The sequence below is a fragment of the Chiroxiphia lanceolata genome, chromosome 20, assembly GCF_009829145.1.
Source record: "Chiroxiphia lanceolata isolate bChiLan1 chromosome 20, bChiLan1.pri, whole genome shotgun sequence".
Taxonomy (NCBI): Eukaryota; Metazoa; Chordata; class Aves; order Passeriformes; family Pipridae; genus Chiroxiphia; species Chiroxiphia lanceolata.
Genome location: NC_045656.1, coordinates 1,939,850 through 1,958,755, shown reverse-complemented (window position 1 = coordinate 1,958,755; position 18,906 = coordinate 1,939,850). Strand labels below are relative to the sequence as shown.

General features: G+C 47.2%; 1 protein-coding gene across 1 annotated transcript in view; it reads right to left on the bottom strand.

Annotated features, from left to right (window-relative positions):
* AUTS2 (activator of transcription and developmental regulator AUTS2) overlaps positions 1 to 12,981 on the bottom strand; it is a 75,708-nt gene extending 62,727 nt beyond the window's left edge. The window contains exons 1-2 of the mRNA XM_032707851.1: positions 12,703 to 12,981; positions 8,522 to 8,570 (exon numbers count right to left, since the gene is read on the bottom strand). Coding sequence (XP_032563742.1) covers positions 8,522 to 8,570; positions 12,703 to 12,981 — 328 coding nt within the window. The remainder of the gene's footprint in view (positions 1 to 8,521; positions 8,571 to 12,702) is intronic.
* Between the last annotated feature and the right edge of the window lie 5,925 nt (positions 12,982 to 18,906).

Genomic DNA, 18,906 nt, shown 5'->3' with positions numbered 1-18,906 from the left:
CAGCCAGTCATACCTAGCTGGGAAAGGAGTTCTTGTTACACTGAATAACTGGATGCCTTGGACAAACTCCAGGAGAAGAGGTGATGGCAGGTGAAGCTGTGCTGTGACTGGGCTGATCCCCCAGCACCAAGGTGGGGGCAGCTCCTCTGCCCTTGCCCAGGCTGTCTCTACCCCCCTCTCCTCCTTTCACTCAAGCAACTCAGCTGAAAAATTATCCCCCCCCTTTTTTTTTTTTTTTGCTGTGTTTGGGTTTCTGGTGAGAAATCACCCACCTCATGCAGCCCAACTTTGCTGCCCAAAGCCAGGACAGCAGCCAGGTGGGGGAACACTGCAGGACCAGGCGGGCACAGGGACCAATAAAGGGGCTCGACCCTCCCTCAGTCACCAGGATCCATTAGGGACAGGAAAAAAGGAATTCTCAGTTATGCCTGGGTGGCTGAGAGTCTCCAGGGTGTCCCAGGACTTACTCCTGGGGCCCTCACCCAGCACAGCACTTCAGTAAATCTCAGTGTTAACAAGTGTTTGAAGTCAGTGGAGCAATGAAGGACAATACTGAGCTGAAGCCAAAACGAGGACAAATCAGGCTGTTTATTCCGCTCCCTGAGACTGGAAATGCCCCTCACAACTCCCTCCCTATCCTGAGAACCTCAGTGTCCCTTTGTGACAAGGCCTTGCCTTTCCTTTTGGATAATCTCCACTGAGCCACAAGAAAGTTAAAAATTCATCAGATTAAAGTATCATCCTTCACAAAGTCTTCTTTGCCACCAGAATGAACGTGGCAGCTCTTACTTGGAGGCTCCATTTCAGTTTTTCTGCCTACTCAGACAAATATTATTGCACTCAGGTCACACACACTGAAGAGTTTCTTCACATGTTCAGACTCTGTTTTTCTAGGAAAAAAAAAAAAAGCTGAGACTTTGGAAAGCAACAGCGAGATCTGCCTGTGGTTCTCTGCTCCTATTCCCACACTTTGGAAAACAACCACTAATTCATATGGACTTTTGTGGGTAGACTGCATGATAAAATAATATCTGACTTTGTGGGATCATTTTATGGAGACAAACACTTAAAATATGTCAGTGCAGTGATGACTCATAGAACAGTTTGGGTTGGAAGGGACCTTAAAGTTCATCTTGTTCCAATCCCTGCCCTGTGTAGGGACACTTTCCACTAGATCAGGTTGCTCCAAGCTCCAACCTCTTTGAAGACAAAAGACATTCTTGTTTGGGGGACAGTTGAGAACTGGAAGAAAAAAAAAAGCCTCTTTGCTTTGGTTTTAAGCAGCCATGAGACTTTATTTAAAAAAAAAGGAAAAAGAGAGCCCACAGTTCCTATAGACATCCCTGCAAAACTCCCACTGACATCCAGAGCGTCAAGACTGTAGGATGTGAGATACTTTGGAGTGCTTTTTTTTTTTTCTTTACATTAGGAGTAGCTGGATGTCTAACACCCCTTGCTCAGGCTGTGCAACTGTGCCAAGTGAGAAGACATCAGATCCTGCAGAAGAAGGGCCTCAGGGGGTGAACTGGTGGGTCAGAGGCACAGCTGGGTACTTGGGAAGCCTGGACACCCCCCGTGCACCGACCCCACACACCGAGCACTCCGTGCACAGCTCCACTGGCTTCAAACAGGCTTGAAAGCCAGCCTGGCAGCACAGCCTGGATGGTGGCTGGGAAAGAACCACTTCTTTCTGAAGGTAAAGTTAATTCATGGCCCATTCCTACTGGTTTTTTTCTAGTTTTTGAGCCCCACGGGCACAAATATCCAATATCCAGTGACCGGGTGCTGCTGCAGGCTCTGCTGCTCCCCGGGGTGGCTGTAGGTAACACTGATGGAAACCTCCCCGTTGAGGCTGCTCCCTCCCTTGAGCTGGGCCAGCCCAGGCCCTGTTTGCTGACACACCCTGGGGAGGAAGCCCTTTTGTCCTCCTACAACCCCAGCAAGGTGCTGTGGAGCCAGAGCCAATCCAGTCTCAACGTTAAAGACACGGATGGATAAACCCCATGGAGGAACCCATTCCCCTGGTTCAGTTTCATCTACAACCACGTCCCCGTTGCGTCAGCACCTTGGTGTCTGCGTGGTCCTTGGCTTAACGTGGGTTAAACCCACTCCCAGGTTAAGCCTGCTCACAGGATTAGCTTTGCTAAGGTGACAGAACTGCTGGTGTAAACCTGATGCAAAGGGCCTTGGCCAATGACACTGCTGTGCTTTTCCAGTGGAAATGAAGTGTATTTGATAAGATAACAAACGCCTGGCAAAGCACATTGAAGTTATGTAAGGGAAAGAATAGGAGGGGGAAAAAAACCCTTGTATAAACAGCAAAACAATACAGCTTTATCTAATCTCAGCAACTTATTGCTGCTTGTCTGCCTGTGTGTGTTTTACTGACAAAATAAAATAAATTGAATCAGCTCACACACGATAACATGCTCTTTCCTACCTCATACTAATTGCTTGGCTAATTGATGTTTGTTGAACTTTCTCCATTTCATTGAGTGATTAGGTACAAAGCTAACAGTTGACATCTGTAGGCGCTTAACTGGCGTCTGTAATTACTGTTAATGTTAAATAATTGTTAGTTAATTGGAGTGGTAACTGACTGAATGGAATCCAGATTGTGAAGCAAAAAGAGACCTAGTTAAATAAACATACATTTTCAGAGAAAATAACATTTTATTACAAGGGAGAGACTAACAGAAGGCCAGATATGGGAGGTCTGCAGGATGCTCTGCGTATGAAATCTCACACCAGCCTCCAGCCTGGACTCCTCTCACTGCAGGTATGGTGAGGCAGGATCTTTGTCACCAAAACACTCCTATCCCAAGAATTTCTCCACATTCTTTTGAACTGATTAACACAATTTTACAGTCCAACACTGATGTCTTTTTTGAGTAAACCAAATGTAGGCTAATCTACAAAACAAACATTCCCTCCAGAACAGATACAATTATGTGCTAGTAAATATTGCCATTTTGCTCCCTAAGACTGGAATAGTTTGACTCTGCTAAAATCAACAGCCTTAAATGAACTCCTGGGGAAATATAATCACCAAGTAATCCCAAAGGGGACTTGATACCAGCCCAAACGGGCAGGGATGCCCAGGACAACACTTCCAACTGCCTCCCTCTGCTATTTTGGTCAAGAAAAGCCAGTGCCTACAGGTGCTTGTACCATGCTGGCTGCTCTCTGCTCTTGTTTCGAGTTACTAACTTTAAAGTTATCAGTGAAGCCTTGAAAGGCTCCTGTTAGTAAGATCACAACTTTTAAGACTTAAGAATCCAAAAGGATGTGGAAGAGGTTATCTTGGACTTTCACCTGTCCCTGTGGGCACATTGGGCACATCACATTATCCAGCAACCTTCTCCTGCAGCTACAGAACAGCTTTGGGATCCCACAGCTCTGGACCTCCCAGCTTTGGGATCCCACACCTCTGGACCTCCCAGCTTTGGGATCCCACACCTCTGGAGTCTCCCAGCACTGGGATCCCAAAGCTCTGGCACCCCACACTCTACCTGACTGCCACAGCCCAGTCAAAAAGCCACTAGCACATAGAGAAGAAGGGGCACAGAAAGAGTAGGGATGGTGAGGAGGGGTTTGTGCTCTGGAGATGCCGCTGTCAGGGATGTTATGGAGCAAATTCCTTCCTCAGATAAAGCCTTCCTGGCACAGGAGTAACTGCCTCACTCCTTTGAGTACCAGAACAAAGCACCATCTCCAGACATTTATCGACCTTTCCGGAGTGAAGTGACACACCAGCTCTTCTGATTTAACTCACGGGTACCAGGAACACGGGCTCTCCAAACCAGAGGCTTTTTCCAGTGCTCAATCCCTCACTAATGAGACATTGAACTTTCACATGGAAAATACTGAAAAGCCATTTGAAACCCATGAAAACACAGGCAAATCAGTGATTCAAAGCCACCACTGGAAAGGCCAGGAGACACCACGGTCAGGGTGTCCCCTGGGGAGGGTGAGCCATCAGATCCACCACAGAGGGGGACAGCTGGTGTGATTCAGCAGTCCCTGAGGTTTGCTGGCCCATACCCGGTTCCCTGCACTGCTGGGATTGCTCCAGGGCTCCCAGAGCAAGTGAGGGAGAAGAGTTTCACTGAGAAGAAGCAGCAAGAAGAGCCAACATATGTGGACAGCAGCCACCCCACAAATCGAAAGCGATGCTGACAACACACCCCAAGTGAGTGAGGCTGTTCTGTGGGTTCCTACAGACCCCTAGAAAGGAGGGAGGCAGCCCTAGCCAGTCCTCAGGCCCACTGACCATGCTAATACTGCACACGTGCTGTTTGTGTAGCACTGGATCCACTTACATTCAGCATGAGATGCCGTGGGGATGGTTTACTTAAGAGTGAGAGCACCTCTCCACAGCCAAGGATCTCCTGTGAATGCATCAGCAGGGAGGAATTGCCAACTTCAGCTCCCTACTTGTTTACAGAAACAGATGTAGAGGATCCTCAAGAAACGCTTCACCACAGACAGACGGGGGAGAAACAACAACATGACTGTTTTTCCAGGGCAGGATATTGCTGTAGAACCACCTAAACAGCCAGAGCTTGATCCGACTGGTATTTCAGCCACCAGTGAAGCCTCCTAACCCAGACGCCTTGATCTACCTCCAGCTGAGAGTATAAATATTTCCCTGACAGCTGGTGGTGCCACACAGCAGAAGGATTCATAAAGTTTACATGAACATCCTGTAAACAATTTGAACATAAAAGGCTCTAACAGCCCAATTGTGTTTCTGATCAAAGGCAAACTTCAATATACGGCACAAACGAAAACTTCACCACTTTGGGACTCGTTTCTCCCTCCAGGAAAAGCTGTTTTCCAAGGGTATGTAGGAGGGAGTTAACATAAATGAACTACACAGTCATAGAATGAGCTGCCTGCTCTGCAGCTTCAGATGTGTCTATTTAAATTATTAAGAGAAAATGGAATTTAATTACACTGAGAAGTCACATTACAAAAATTCCTGAACAAACCCTGTACTCTGGCCGGGATTAGTGGTGCTGAGGTGACACTCCCAGAGGGTAAAGAGCAGTTCTGTTCCTTCAAAGACACACAGAGCACAAGCAGTAATTCCAAACTGGAAGGGCCAACCCGCAGGGAGGGAGGGAGGGAGCTGCAGGCGGGGGATGCACTTCTCTGCCAGCCCTTCTCCAACTCATTTATTCAGATGTTGACAGCTCCTTTGTCAAGCATTACCATGGGCCCAGACCCTTGGGTGCTCACCTCCCAGCACAGCCACCTGGATTCCCATGGGAACCATCTCCCTGGATAATTTCAGCATTTCAAGGTGAAGTGTTCCCTGCAGAGCGAGTGGAGTGCAGGGACAACTCACTTCAGTGGCAGCTGCAGCAATTCCTGCTCTGGGGACCAAACCATATCCCTCCCAAATTCCCAGCCTGCTGTAGACATGGCACAGGGCTGGGACCTCCGGGAGCAGTGGCAGCAGGGAGCTGAGGTGGGAACCCCACAGCCCTTTCCACCCCTCGGCTCTGACACGTGTCCCAGCCCTGAGGGGCCCCAACATCCACTTGCTGCCCCCAAAAACTCACAGGACCTTCCAGATTCAGGGATGCACCTTCCCGTTCAGCTCCAAGGGCACTAACTCCTAAATGGGAGCTGAGAGACTTCTCCTCAAGGGGTTTCACCAGCTCTTCAAGGGAGGTTTTGAGGTGATTTAATTTTGCTCTAGATTTCTTTAATTCTTAGTGTTTCTGAGGAAGGGACTGTCCCTTACACATCCACACCAATCCATCCCTCCTTGAGCTTATCTTCAGCCTTGAAGTCCACAACTAAATGACAGAAAGGGGACAAAATGTGTATACAAGAGCTGAAATGCTTCAGGATTTCTACAGGCTCCATAAATATGTTACTTGTGTAATTTCTGCTACCTCAGTTATAAATAATTCAGGGAGGGGGGGGAAATAAGTGGCAAGATGACAAAAAAACCAAACACTGTGTGAGCCATGAGTGGCTGTGGGACCTCTGAGAGGGCTGGCTGTGGACACTGCCAGCCTGCCCAGCCCTCCCAGCCTGGCAGCTCTGAAGGTTCCATCAGGATTTACCCAATGCAAATCTGACCTTTCTTACGAGTGACTTTTATTGCTTTTGGCAAAAGCGGCCGTGGACAACACACAGTGGGGAAGAACTGGCTTGGAAGCAAAACAGACTGAACTGCAGAAAGGGAACTTGAACTTGGAATATATCAAACTGACAGCCCCCGGGCAGCCACAGCATCCCCAGGGCACACACTTAGAGAAGGCAACAGCCTCCCCAGCATGGTGAGAGCCCTGCACCTGCCTGCCAGCAATTACTGACATTATCTCCAAACAGGGAAGCTTTTCTGAGGCTCTTTTTCCTGATATTTAGTAGTTTGAATGCTAATCCCTTTGACAAAACTGTCCCCTATGCTTTTTCTGTCCTCTTTCCCCTTAATCTCTTTCTCCCAGTGGAAAAAAGAAAAAAAAAGGGGAAAAAAAAAAAAGAAAAAAGAAAATACCAGCCAGCCTAGTTTGGCCGCACCTGGATTTGCATTGATTCCTCCCTTGTCATTCATGTTACCAACAGGAATTAGCATATGGCTTTAAGGGGAAACTCAGGAGGAGAAAAGAAAGATGCCATTTTGATGGAAATAAGGGGCAAAGGAATAATCTACCATCAACTAAAAAGCTTATTTGTGTATGGTTTCCCAAGCAAAGCTTCGAAAAGCCCATGTTGATTTTAGGCTACACAAAGAAACCCTAATCCTTTCAAGGGAACTAAATCACCAAAGAAAAGTACCTCGGAAGAAAAGGCTCCCTGTCAAGCATGGGTATTCACATCCAAAGGGATGCCACGAACCAAGCTCCGTAAGTAAACAGAAATAAGAATGTGGGAAATGTGTTTGAGGCAAAAAAAGAAAACCAAAGGAAGAGGAAGAGGGGCCTACTCTTCATCAGCCACCTCCTGGGGAGGAGAGGAGCCCCTCACCCTGGTTACAGGCCTGTGCCAGGAATGTGGATTCGCCGCCTCCTCGGCTTCTCCTGCCCTGGCCCAACCCCAAGAAAGGGCTGCTCAAATGCCAAAGCTTTCTACAGCAAATTAGCAATATAAAGATGCAGTCACATGTAGTTTGGGGGCCTGGGGTCACTCCAGACACGCAGCTCTTCCCTTCTAATGGCTCTGCCACCTATTCTCTGCCTCCGGAGGGGCCGGGAACCTGCAAATGCCATTAATCACAAAGGATAGATCAGCTTGCCAAGTGAGATAACCTCGTTAGACCTAAGAAATAATCCAGACTGTACTTCCAAAGGATGCTAATACATGAAAAACAGGACTATGGATCCGTAATGCAATTAAATCCAGGTATAATTCAATATGCAGCAGAAGACTTCAGAGGCAGCAGCGGATCAGCGTGGGAATCCCAAAGGTAACGGGGTCATGTTCTGTCCCCAGTTAAACCACTGCAGCTTCGTGGGATTAAAAGACACAGAAAAGCACCAGAATGACCCACTGGAGTAACAAACCAAACCCAGGGAGAAGCACACAGGGCAAATACCGAGCAAATCCACATCTGGCCAACAAAACAGACCCAAATTTCAAACCAGTCAAACCTGCCTCTTCTAATGCAAACGGACTCCGACCTTCCAAACCCCCAGTCAGTCAAAATCCCGGGTTTACAGCTGGAAGCTCAGCCCTTACTGAGTCCATTGAGGGGCAGGACAGTGGGGTAAAAACCTGGTACATTTTCCAGGCTTTGAATTACACTCATTTGCACAACTCCTGCCTGGAGCTGCACCCTCCACCCTCCTTGCAACAACACCAATGAAATCAAAAATAAGAATTAAAACCAAAGGATTCCCAAAGCCTTTCCAATAACGCTGCTCCAGGCCCAGCCCTGCAGGGCAGCTCATTGGTGCTGATTTAGGGCGAGTTTTCCCTTAATGTACTGTTATATCATTAGCCACTCTCTCTTTGGATTGCTGTTTGGAAGAAATTAATGGGATACTGAATATTTAAATGTGGCCCTCTATATCATTTATTAACTCTACAGAAAGCACACAGCACAGTAAGCCATGGTTTATGACTATTATCCTGTGAATACTAAACGTTGGCTGGTTATTACTGTCAGCAGTGCAAATTGGCTATTCATAATTCCACGTCTATCATGGAGCTGATGAGTAACAATCAAGTTAAAACATTTTGAAAACTCTTACAGTTATTTAAATGAGCTTAAATTAAAGCCATTTGTAAAATAAACTATTCCCTAATATTGTTATTTAAATTAATTCTGACCTGGCAGGCAATGCATTATTTAAAGCCTATATTTTATATTAAGCAAAGCAATTACCAAGCATACAGAACACGTCTGAAACCCAGAGAAACATAAAAAGCACTAACAAGCTGATTGCGACATTTCTGCAAGACAAGTTACATTTCATCTCCCATTGAAATTGCCATGAAAAGAAACGTGTGGGGAAAGAAAAAAAAAAAAATCTGTTTGGGATGTGAATTGCAGCCTTACCTTTATTTGTGACAGCGTTGAACAGTTTCTCAGAGCTGGCATCAGATGCCTGAAAGACCAATAAAAACAAAAAAAAAAAAGTTACGTTTTGCAGCAGTGATAGATTTCCAAAGGCACGGCGGTGTATTTATACACAGGCAGAGGAATGTATATTTTAGGGAAACAAATCAGGAGACAAAACCAGGAGCGCTGGAAGCGGCGGCTCCGGGGCCGTGTCCATGAGGTGGTGCTGTTTGGCTGTGCTTCGCCACCCTGCAGTGCAGAGATTTCCTTGGAAAGGTTCTATTTCAGAAAGAAATGGGGTTTTTCTTCCACACTAGCTGCACGGAAACTGGATCTTTGTGCTGCCGTTATCCAACCCGTTCTGACAGCGACACTGCGATGGAGGAGAGTCACGATTTGGAGTCACACAGCCCAGTTCCGGGAATTTCCAGAACTGCAGATTTCTAAATTAATTTTTAAAGTATTTTTGGGATCCCTACTGTGGCAACATTCGATTTTTACCACCTTCAAAACACTGCTGATAACTTAGGTTAGTAATTTCATCAACTGCTGCTACCAACTCTTTCAAAAATAAAGAGCATGTTCGTGTTTAGGATCAGAATTTCCATGCCGGATTCACCTTCCTCTGAACAACTGAATCTTCACACCAAGCTCTGTGTCAACTAATAAACCTTTTCTTTTTCAAGACACCTTTATCCACGGAGGCTTTTCCTCCTAATATTGTGTTAGCACCCCGCCTACTCCTGCTGTTTGTGTGCCAATGCGCCAGCTCAGCTCTTTACCTGCTATAAAAAGCCTGACCTGGGTTTCACAAAAAAACGTTGAAACTCGAACAGCACAAAAGCAGACGGGGAAGGTAACGCTGGAAATGTTCATTTGATGAACACCCTGAGCCCAGAAGCACAAACCCCTAAGTTTCTGCAGCTCTGTTTGGGCACACACACACAATACACGCATATATCCAGCTACAGCCTAAACTTCTCTCTCCTCTGCACCCACAGATGCTCTTTGATTCGGGACTGGAGCTTGGATCCAGCCCCGTGAGAGATAGGCTGCTTTTGGAAAATACATGGAAAATGTGCTCAGTAACAAAACACTGCAAAACCAGGGTTAAAACGCAACACTCAAGAAAAATTTTAGGTTTTTCCTAGAAACTGTTTTCGTGCTGGATTCAGGAAAAATAATTAAAAACACTCTTTGGAAAGCAGGCTGTGGGGGTTTTTTTATTAAAGGGAAGGAATTTCTCAATTCAGAACCAAATAAAAACCATCAGACAAGCAACATAGACGTTCACTATCTCGACTGCACTAAAAACTTCCCTGTGAAACTCCCGATAAATGAGCAGACACGGCTCAGACTGCGTCTTGCAGTGCAGCAATACACTGAAATAATTTGTTTGCCCTCAAGTTAGTGACAGACAAGATTTCTACGATTAATTGTTAAAAATAGCATTATTCTTTTTCAGACTTCTACACAGATTTTACTAGATTACTGCTTGGCTTATTTAAAAGCTGAGCTGGTGCATTTTGTCTTGATTAAATACCTTGTAAACACTGGATTTATTACCCAATGATGGATTTATTATGCAGTGACGACTTTCTCTAAATTAATGAAAATATGTGAATAATGCACAAATTGAAGAGATCAAGAAGGCCATGTGCTTTAAAGAGCAGCCCAGTATTAGTCCAACAAGAGGCTCAATGCTTTCCTACTCTTGCCAATCAGGCTGCTTAAAAATAATCTTTTCCAGTGAATTTCAGCTGTTGTTGTCTTTTCAAATGCAGCTTTTCTCTGAAGTCAAAACTCTCCGAATGAGTCTTTCTTTTCAGAAAGAAAATTCAGTATTATAAACCAAACAAACTTCTTACAGTTTCAGCTATTACTTTATTTTACTGTTTCAAAACAAAACAGCACAGGGAAGCTCTAAGTTGCCTATTTACTTGATTTTTCCAAGCACTACAGAGAGGAAAACATCTTGTTATGAAGTTTGCTAGAACACCAAGTGTAAACCAACAGATTGTCTTTAAGTCATGGTTTTTCAGGTGAAACCTTTTCCTGTGCTATCATATAAACCAGTCACAAACCATGCTGTGACACCGGGAAGTGGCACATCTTGGACATAACACGGTGCACAACACAGCCTGCCCGGGGATGATTATCCATACAATATAGATAAAAAAGGAGCAATTTTACAAAGACAAAGCTTGTCCACGAGCGAATCTCATTTTGCATTACTGACCACACACAACCTAATGGAAGAACAACTTGAAAGAACCCCTTTGCCTGCGTTACCATAAAAATAACCTGAACCCAAACACTGGCTCAAATGGTGAGATGGAACTTTGCCTGCCTGTTCCGTTATTTAAAAATTGGGTTTTAAATACAAAATAGCAATTAGGGCGATGAACCAGTGATACAGAGGCGAATACAATCTCTGCCAGCAGACAGACAGTGTATCAATTTCCGTGCAACTCTTATTTTTCCACAGTCAGGCAGCCACATCACGCAACAACGCTAAAGGAACAAAAAGCCAAATTAATTTAAAAATCCACAACGACTCAGCACTATCTCAGATGGATGAAATTCAGTGCCTATGCAGTGCTGACCTAAACCCTGCTCTGTACTGACAGGGATCTGCGGACACAACAAAGTGCCTTTATGTCCACGGCGGGTGCGATGTGGCCAAACGTGGATGTTTAAGCGGCGGAGGAGCTCGGCTATCCCTTCCCTTACACCGGCCAAGTGCAACTCTCTCTTCGTTCCCCTTTATCCTGATCTTTCCAGGTCTTCCTTGAGCAGCAGATGAGCAGACAGTGTCTGCTGGCACCGTGATATTTGGGGACAGCACCGGGTCGGGCGCCCCGGGCTATCCGGGGTGTTCTTGCCCTCCGAGCCCCCCCGGTTTCGGGGTCCTTCTCCCCGGCTCCTGCACAGACAGAGCCCGAGCTGGTGACACACAGTTCCCTTCCTCGCACTTCGGCCGTTTTCCCTTACAAATCCCCTTGTTACCAAGCGCAGCTTAATCCTTTTCACCGCGAAATGAAACAACTCAGCAATCCCTGGGCTAAAAAAAAAAAAAACAAACCAAAAAACAACCAAACAAAACAACAACCAAAACCCAACAAACCGCACAGAAAAAAAAAATGACCTAAAGAGTATTTTTTGCCTCACCAAGGAATGCGCTGCCATTCAAGGGGACGTATGACTAAAATATTTCCTGTGCAGACGGCGCAGCCTGACTCATTGCTGGCACGGCGCGGCACTTGCACCGGCCCCGCACCTGCCCGCGCAGCCAGCGCGGCCCCTCCGTGCCCCTCAGCCCGGCCGGGGGTGCCCGGGAGAGGCGGCCGCTCCCTCCATCCCTCCCTCCATCCACGGGGGGCCCGCACGGAGCCCCCCGCCCTCCCCCGCGTTACCTGCGCTCCGGGGGCTCCGCGGGGCTGCCGGCCCGCGGCTCATGGCGGTGCGGGAGGGGCGGGCGGTGTGCGGGAACTCCCGATCCCAGCGCGGCTCTCTCAGCGTCCCGCGGCCAAACCCCAACTAATCCTCCGCGGGGGGCGAACTCCGGGGGCCGGCCGGGCGGGCATCCTTCCCGGGCCGCCGACCCCTTCCCCCGCTCCCGCAAGATGGATCCCGGGAGGAGCGGGGCGTGCGGGGGTGTGCGGGGAGCGCGGCGGGCGCGGAGCGGGAGCGCTTAATGGAGCAGCAGCAGGACAAAGAAAACCATGTGCGGCGGCGGCCGGGGCAGCGGCGGCACCTCCGGGTGCGGGGCGGTGCGGGGCGGTGCGGCCGCGGCGCCTCCTCCCTCCCTCCGCGGGTCCAGCGCGTCCCTTCCTTCCTTCGGGCGGCTTTTTCGGTTTTTTGATTCCGCTGTCTTTTTTTTTTTTTTTTTTTTTTTTTTTTTTTTTTCCTAGGGGAGGGGGTGATTGTTTTTGTTTTGGTTAAAAAGTCATGCCCGTCCTCTCTCTCCCGAGCCGAAGCGAGCTCCCTCCGGGCGCCGTCCCTCTCCCGCCGCGGCCGCGCTCAGGTGAATTCCATGGGGGAGACGCAGCGGCCCCGGCTCCTCCGGAACAGCCTCGCAAGCCTGTAATCCCCGCGGGGGCGGCCGCTCCGCCGGGCCGGGATGGGGATGCGGTGCCCCCGGACCCCTCTCCGCCGAGCCCGGGCTCGCTCCGCACTGCGCGGCGCTCCCGGAGCCGCTTCCCAGCGCCCGCCGGCTCCGCCTTCTCCCACCGCCCCGCCCCGCTCTCCGACGGGTCCCCGCGGCGGGGGCGGCCCGGCCCGGGGCGGGGGAGGCTCCGCGGGAGCCGCGATCCCCGTCCGCAGCTTTGCCGGCCCGGAGGAGCCGCCGGGAGACGCAGGGATGCTCCTCGAGGGGTGCGAAGGGACCCGCGGCGGATGCGGAGCCGGACGGTCCCCGCTGCCCCCGGGATGACGGCACACACGCACACGAGCATCAGTCGCTAAAGCTCCGTGAGCATCAGTCGCTAAAGCTCCGCGGGAGGAAACGCTATCGAAAACATCGTATTGAATTTAGCAATTTTTGTTTGTTTGTTTTTAAACGGAATTTTTTTTTTTTTTATTGTAACTGGGAAAAAAAGCAATGTCCCCGGCTGCAGGTAGGGTGGCCTGACGGGGACCCTCAGGCTGCTCCCTGAGTTGTGGTGACTCCCCGAGTCTCCACGTGCAGAGGCTCGCCTGGCTGCTCCCAGTGCTGAACATCGTTGTGGACGGGCAGTGGATTTCCTACTCGCTGTAGGTTTTCCTTAAGCACAGCACAGCATTAGTAAGAGCCACCACGGAGCATAAACACACAGATACACGATGGTATAGATGATTATTCACTGGAGCGCGGCAGTCGGAGCCAAATGGTGTTTCCTGGGAAGACGAGAGGCAGTTATGGCATTGGCACAGTAGCCACATATGGTGAGATGTTTCCTGGGAAAGGGATAAGTGCAAAGAGAGGGCTTATGGGCTCATGAGGCCTTGCCCAGAGGGTGTTTTCAAGGTTTCAAATCTTGAAATGGGTTTCAAACCAATACTGGGCTAGAAGTGCTAATGGAATTAAACTTGTGCGGGTTACACTTGGATTTGAGCTAAATCCTCAGAAACAGGGTTGACAAGCCCAACTCACCCAACCCCTGTGGCAGACTCAGCCTGTAGAAGGTGACTCTCCTAAGGAAAAGACAGGAACTACCTACACCAGCCAGAAAACAAGAGCAGAGCAAGAGCTGTGGCTGCCTGGTCAGCCTCACCTGAGCCAGGAGAAGAGTTACACACCCAAAATCCAGTGGGAGCTTGGAAAGACACGTTTATGTCCTGGCCCACTCCAGGCTCACCTCGGGGACAGGGATGATGGGAGATGATGAGGGACTGCCCTTCTCCTGGCCCTGGGGCACCGAGGTGCGTGTGTGGCTCTGAGCTGTCCCCGAGCAGTGTCACAGTGACCAGGGTACGGCCACGCTGCAGTGGCTCTGGTGGCCCTGCCCACAGCAAACCCCACAGCATGTGAGGGAATGGGGAAAGCATGGTCTGAACTGTCCACACAAGCACAAGTGCCACACTTAAGGAAAAACTCATTAGAACACCTTCTGACCAACTACTGATGTAGAACTACAGGATTTTATGCAAATAATTTCCTATTAGTTCCTCATTCCACCACTGTATGATCCATTTAAGAACAGTTTTCCCTCTCAGCGACTTCTCCAAGGGTCTTTTCTGAGGTACAGTTCCACTGACTGTGGTGGTTTCTGCTGGGGCAGCTGCATGGGAAGATCAAATGACAACAAGAGGCAGAGGCACCCACCACAGCTCCACATTCAGCCTGCGGACACCACAGTGCTTTCCTGACATTGCTGATCCACAGTGGGAATGCTCGGGTAAAACTGTGGCAAATGGTCTCCACTGGAAAATGAAAGAATTGTGGCCAAAATGAAAGAACTGTGGCAAACCTCAGATCCTGGTTATAGCAATGGAAATGAGTTCTCCAGGGCTGTCCACCTCAGCAGGGTTATCCCTAGGTTTCCACAGCATAATTGAGCATGGATTTCAGCTGTTAAAATTGCACAAGTTTTTGCATTTAATAGATGTATATTTGCATCTAATAAATATATATTGCAAAGATAATCTTGTGCCATCAGAGAGGTGGTTTCCATCTCCTCCTCTAGGAACCCAACAGAGGTGTCTTCAGGTCTGGTCTCTGAAATCAACAGTGGACAGTGGCCAAAAGCCATTGCAGCCCATCAGCTATTTCAGAGCTCAGCAAAGGAAATGGATGAGTTGAGTGCAGATTCCAGTCTCCACCAAAAATAAATTAATAAAGGCAATAAACTGGCAGAGTGTTCTCTGTACAACAACTGGAGCTCTCTGGGACTGACAGTGAGGCCGTACCTGGACGAGGAATTAAATGCACAATACCAAGGTGTGGCAGCTCATACACTCTATGAGCACCTTGGTCAAGACTTTCCACATCCTGATATGGTAAGAACAGGTCTAATTAAAGCCTAGGCTCCTCACAAGACTTTAATTTGATAAATTTAGCCGGGATTAAACTACAGACTTGTCCGTACTGGATTTTTCCAGCGTTAACCACATGCCACACCTGAAATCTCAGCATACCCAGAATCAGAAATGCATTTACCTGCCCATCTCCCTGGGGCTGTGAGGGTTTATTGGCAGGGCTCTGGGCCTCATTATGTTCATTATTCGTGCCTTAGAGACAAGTTGAGGACCTCTGTTTTCCTGCTACAACATTATACATGCACAGAATGTGTTGTGTAATTCTGAATGAGAATTTGGAGTTTGGAAATTCACCCAAAGCCAAATTAAATCAAAGGGACCCCTTCTCCCCTCAGTGATTTCAATGGCCTTTGGATTAAGCTTCCCCTTTTCCTGACAGCAATATTTTCCTGTGTTTTAGGTTATGCCTGGATAGGCTTTTGAAACCTTCTGTCTCTTATCTGTGTGGGACTTTGCCAGGATTTATTTCATCTGTCTGTGGTCTCTGTCAGCGTCGACATTTGTTTCTGCCACGACAACAGCCAAATGAAGTGCACTGAACTCGGATCAAAAGTAATTTCAAGATCTTTCACTCTCTGGAAGAGGTTTTCAGATCCAAATATTTTATAAAAATGACCTAAAGCTGCCCAGACAGCAGGCAGGGAAGCAGACATTCGTTTCCAAGTCATAGAGTAATTCCAAAGAAGAATTACCCATCTCTTGGCACAAGGACCCCCAAACGAATATTGAAATTACAGCAGATTATATTGGATTAAATTATTCATGGCAAACCTCACCTCACCTGGAAGGTTCTGCAGCTTTTTTTCCTGGCAACATGAAAACTGGATATTCCAATTCTTTGGTATTCTGTCAAAGCCTGGAAACATTTATATTTCCATTAAGTTGCTAACCTTCCCAGAAGACAGCACGGTGTCTGAGTTTGGAGCGTGATTATTGTGCCTTATAAAGTCCTCCATAATGCTCTGGAAACATACACGATTTTGTCCATTACTGGGTAGGAGATGCAGGGTCTTTTCCTCAAGAAAACAATTTATGGAGCTATCAGGAGAGGTTTATGACTCTGAACACAAGCCATGGCACAATGTCCCAACCAGAAGGTACTTAAACTCAACACTTTAGGAGGTTCAAGAAAAGGACCTGTTCTCAACAGTGACCTCACCCCTGGGTTAGGCTGTAAAAAGGTCATGACAGATGCCAGTGAAAGTCCATGGTGGCGAGGGCGGGTTCTGCTGGGTTGGGCAGGGATGTTTGTGTGCAGCCCGGCCCTGGGGCGGGTGCTCCTGGTGCTCCTTCAACACCCCTTCCAGCAGGGACAGAGCACTCCTGTGGGGAAAGGGTGACACAAACAGCAAATACCCCTTTTAGAAGGAAACTGGCTGTAGAACATCCCTGGCTAAGTCTCCATGTAATAACGCTTTTCATCTGACAGAGCACAAAACTTTGGCGAGAGCATATTAATGACAGTGCAACTTTTTTTTTTTATTATTTTTATTTTTCTGCAGCATTCGCAAAACTAAACCCGTTTGTAATCCCTTCTTTTATGCAGAACAGATTGCAGTTTTAAGCAGAGGCCCATAAACTGCAGGTTCAAAGAAACCTGAAACTGAATTAGCATAAAAGCTGGAATTCTCATTTAGAGGAACAGCAAGGTAACTGCTCTGCAGGCAGTTTTATGATTAGGGTTTCAAATGGAAACAAAGATAAAAAGTGGGGCTCAGGGAACAATAGGGCTGCTCTCTCTTTCCTCTCCTTACAGCTTGGCCCTATAAAATACTAAGTGGTCTCCACTGCTTCAAGGACAGATTTAGCCCAGATTTGCACACGTGGAGAGGTTGGATAATTTTCTGAACCCATTTGCGGCAACGAAGAGAAATCCAACTGTCCTACTGTGTGAAGCCATTTTTCCCCACAGGCTCTTCCAGGTTCACTCCTGAGGTGACCCAGTGTCATCTTTTCCTTCCCATTGACAACCATGGAAGAGGCGAGAATCCCCAGACTGACTCCTGGCCGTATTTTTCAGTCAAAAAATACAATAATTTATATCTTCCTCTGTAATCCTTACTGTAGTTTGAGTTCCAGGTACTAATACATGGATGGAGCAGGGGTTAGCTCCTGGAGGCCTTGGTGGGCTTTGAGCTGCTTCCCACACTGCAGCCTAACCTGGAACATAAGATCCTATCACTGGGTAAGAAGATAAAATATAAATTCTTCCCCATCTACCAGCACTCCTGTAGTACACTTCATAAATGCACCACTTGAAAGCTGTGGCCATTATCCTCCCCTAATTTCTGCCTGCTAGCAGGTTCTGCAACTGAAGAAGTATTTCAAATTAATTTGTCTGTCAATACCTGGGTACTGAATCACCTAATAGAAGAAAATTTTTCATCTCTTCTTCTCAGTCAGCAGAAGAAGCGACTTTCTTATCACTAAATAAAGCATCCATTATTGCGTGCTGGAATCCCACTCTGTCATCCAGGTCATTTTTAGGCCCAGAAAATGCTGAATCAGCACCATAAACCAATCAAGTAATTTCTTTCATTTTGTAACATTCAAGCAAATAATGAAAATCACATCTTATTTGATGAGGAGAATATACGACAGAAATCTCTTCTTTCAAGGATAATTTTCAAAGAGGTATGCCAAGGCAAGAAATACTGTTGCAAAACCATGTAGCTAATGTAGGGGCTCTTCGCTGAACAGATAAATTCCATTTTTTGACTGTCAGCTCATATTTAGATAGCAGATTATGAACAATAAATCTGTACCTTTACCCAGCTTCTAAACTGTGCAAAGACGTTAACTTGGCAAAAGAATGACCATTACTTTGATGAATGAAACATTCACCTAAAATATTCATGTACAAGATGATAATGTCCAATTGATAACCAAAAAACACCCACCCCAGTGCAGATTTAAATAACTGAGATGTATATGAGAGAAAACTGAACTCACATACATGAGAGGAGTTATTATGGCACTGTTAGGAGAACCAACAAATGGAAAAAAAAAAGCTTGATAATATTTTTCCATAACAAAACACAATTGGTTTCAGTGGGATACAGCTCTGTTTCTCATTAGTTATCCTTCACTTGTCAGACAAGTTCCATATTTCACCGAAACCCGCTGAGTATTCTTTCTAGTTTGCTGGGGAAAAGTGGCATACATTTAGCACGTTCCCTTTATGCTGTGTGTTTTCACAGGTCTTTCTTTAAACACACTGTACATGCTTTTGCTTCTTTCCCTCAGGATAGTGGGTTTTCGGACATCCAAGGAGAGTTTAAAGCAGGTAACAAGTCATCACTTTTGAAGCTGAGAGCAGCTGAAGAGGTGCAATAGCCCCAGCAGCCATTATCAGTGCCTGCCAGGGTGCCACGCTATCAAGTTATATGATAAAGCACTCAGCTGACACCAGAAAATAATCATTCTCTCTCTCCTGCACCACCCCCTTTTCACAAGGAGGCTTTTTACACTCATTAAATGCAACCTTATCTCTGAAAGACTGCAATCCTCAGCAAATGACAAGTGTGCCTAATTCTCATTTTCTGACAAGCGATCTGCGCAGCACCTTCCTTTTGATTTCTAAGACACGTAGCTAGACATATATTAATCTGTCAGTCATCGCCCTAGGAAGGATGGAAAAAAGGAGAGACAGAGATGAACATTTGTGAATGTGAAGGGAACAAGGCAAGAAAGGACTAAGGGTCCTTTCCTGGCTATTTAAGCAGCTCAGTTGGGTTTCTCCACTCCTCCCACCCCAACATGGCACCCAAGTCACTCCGTGCAGCAGAGCTGCAACCCACCTGTCTGCAGAGGTGGGTTAACAGGCATTTTATTCAGCTTTCAGTGTGGCCCAGCAGCTGTGG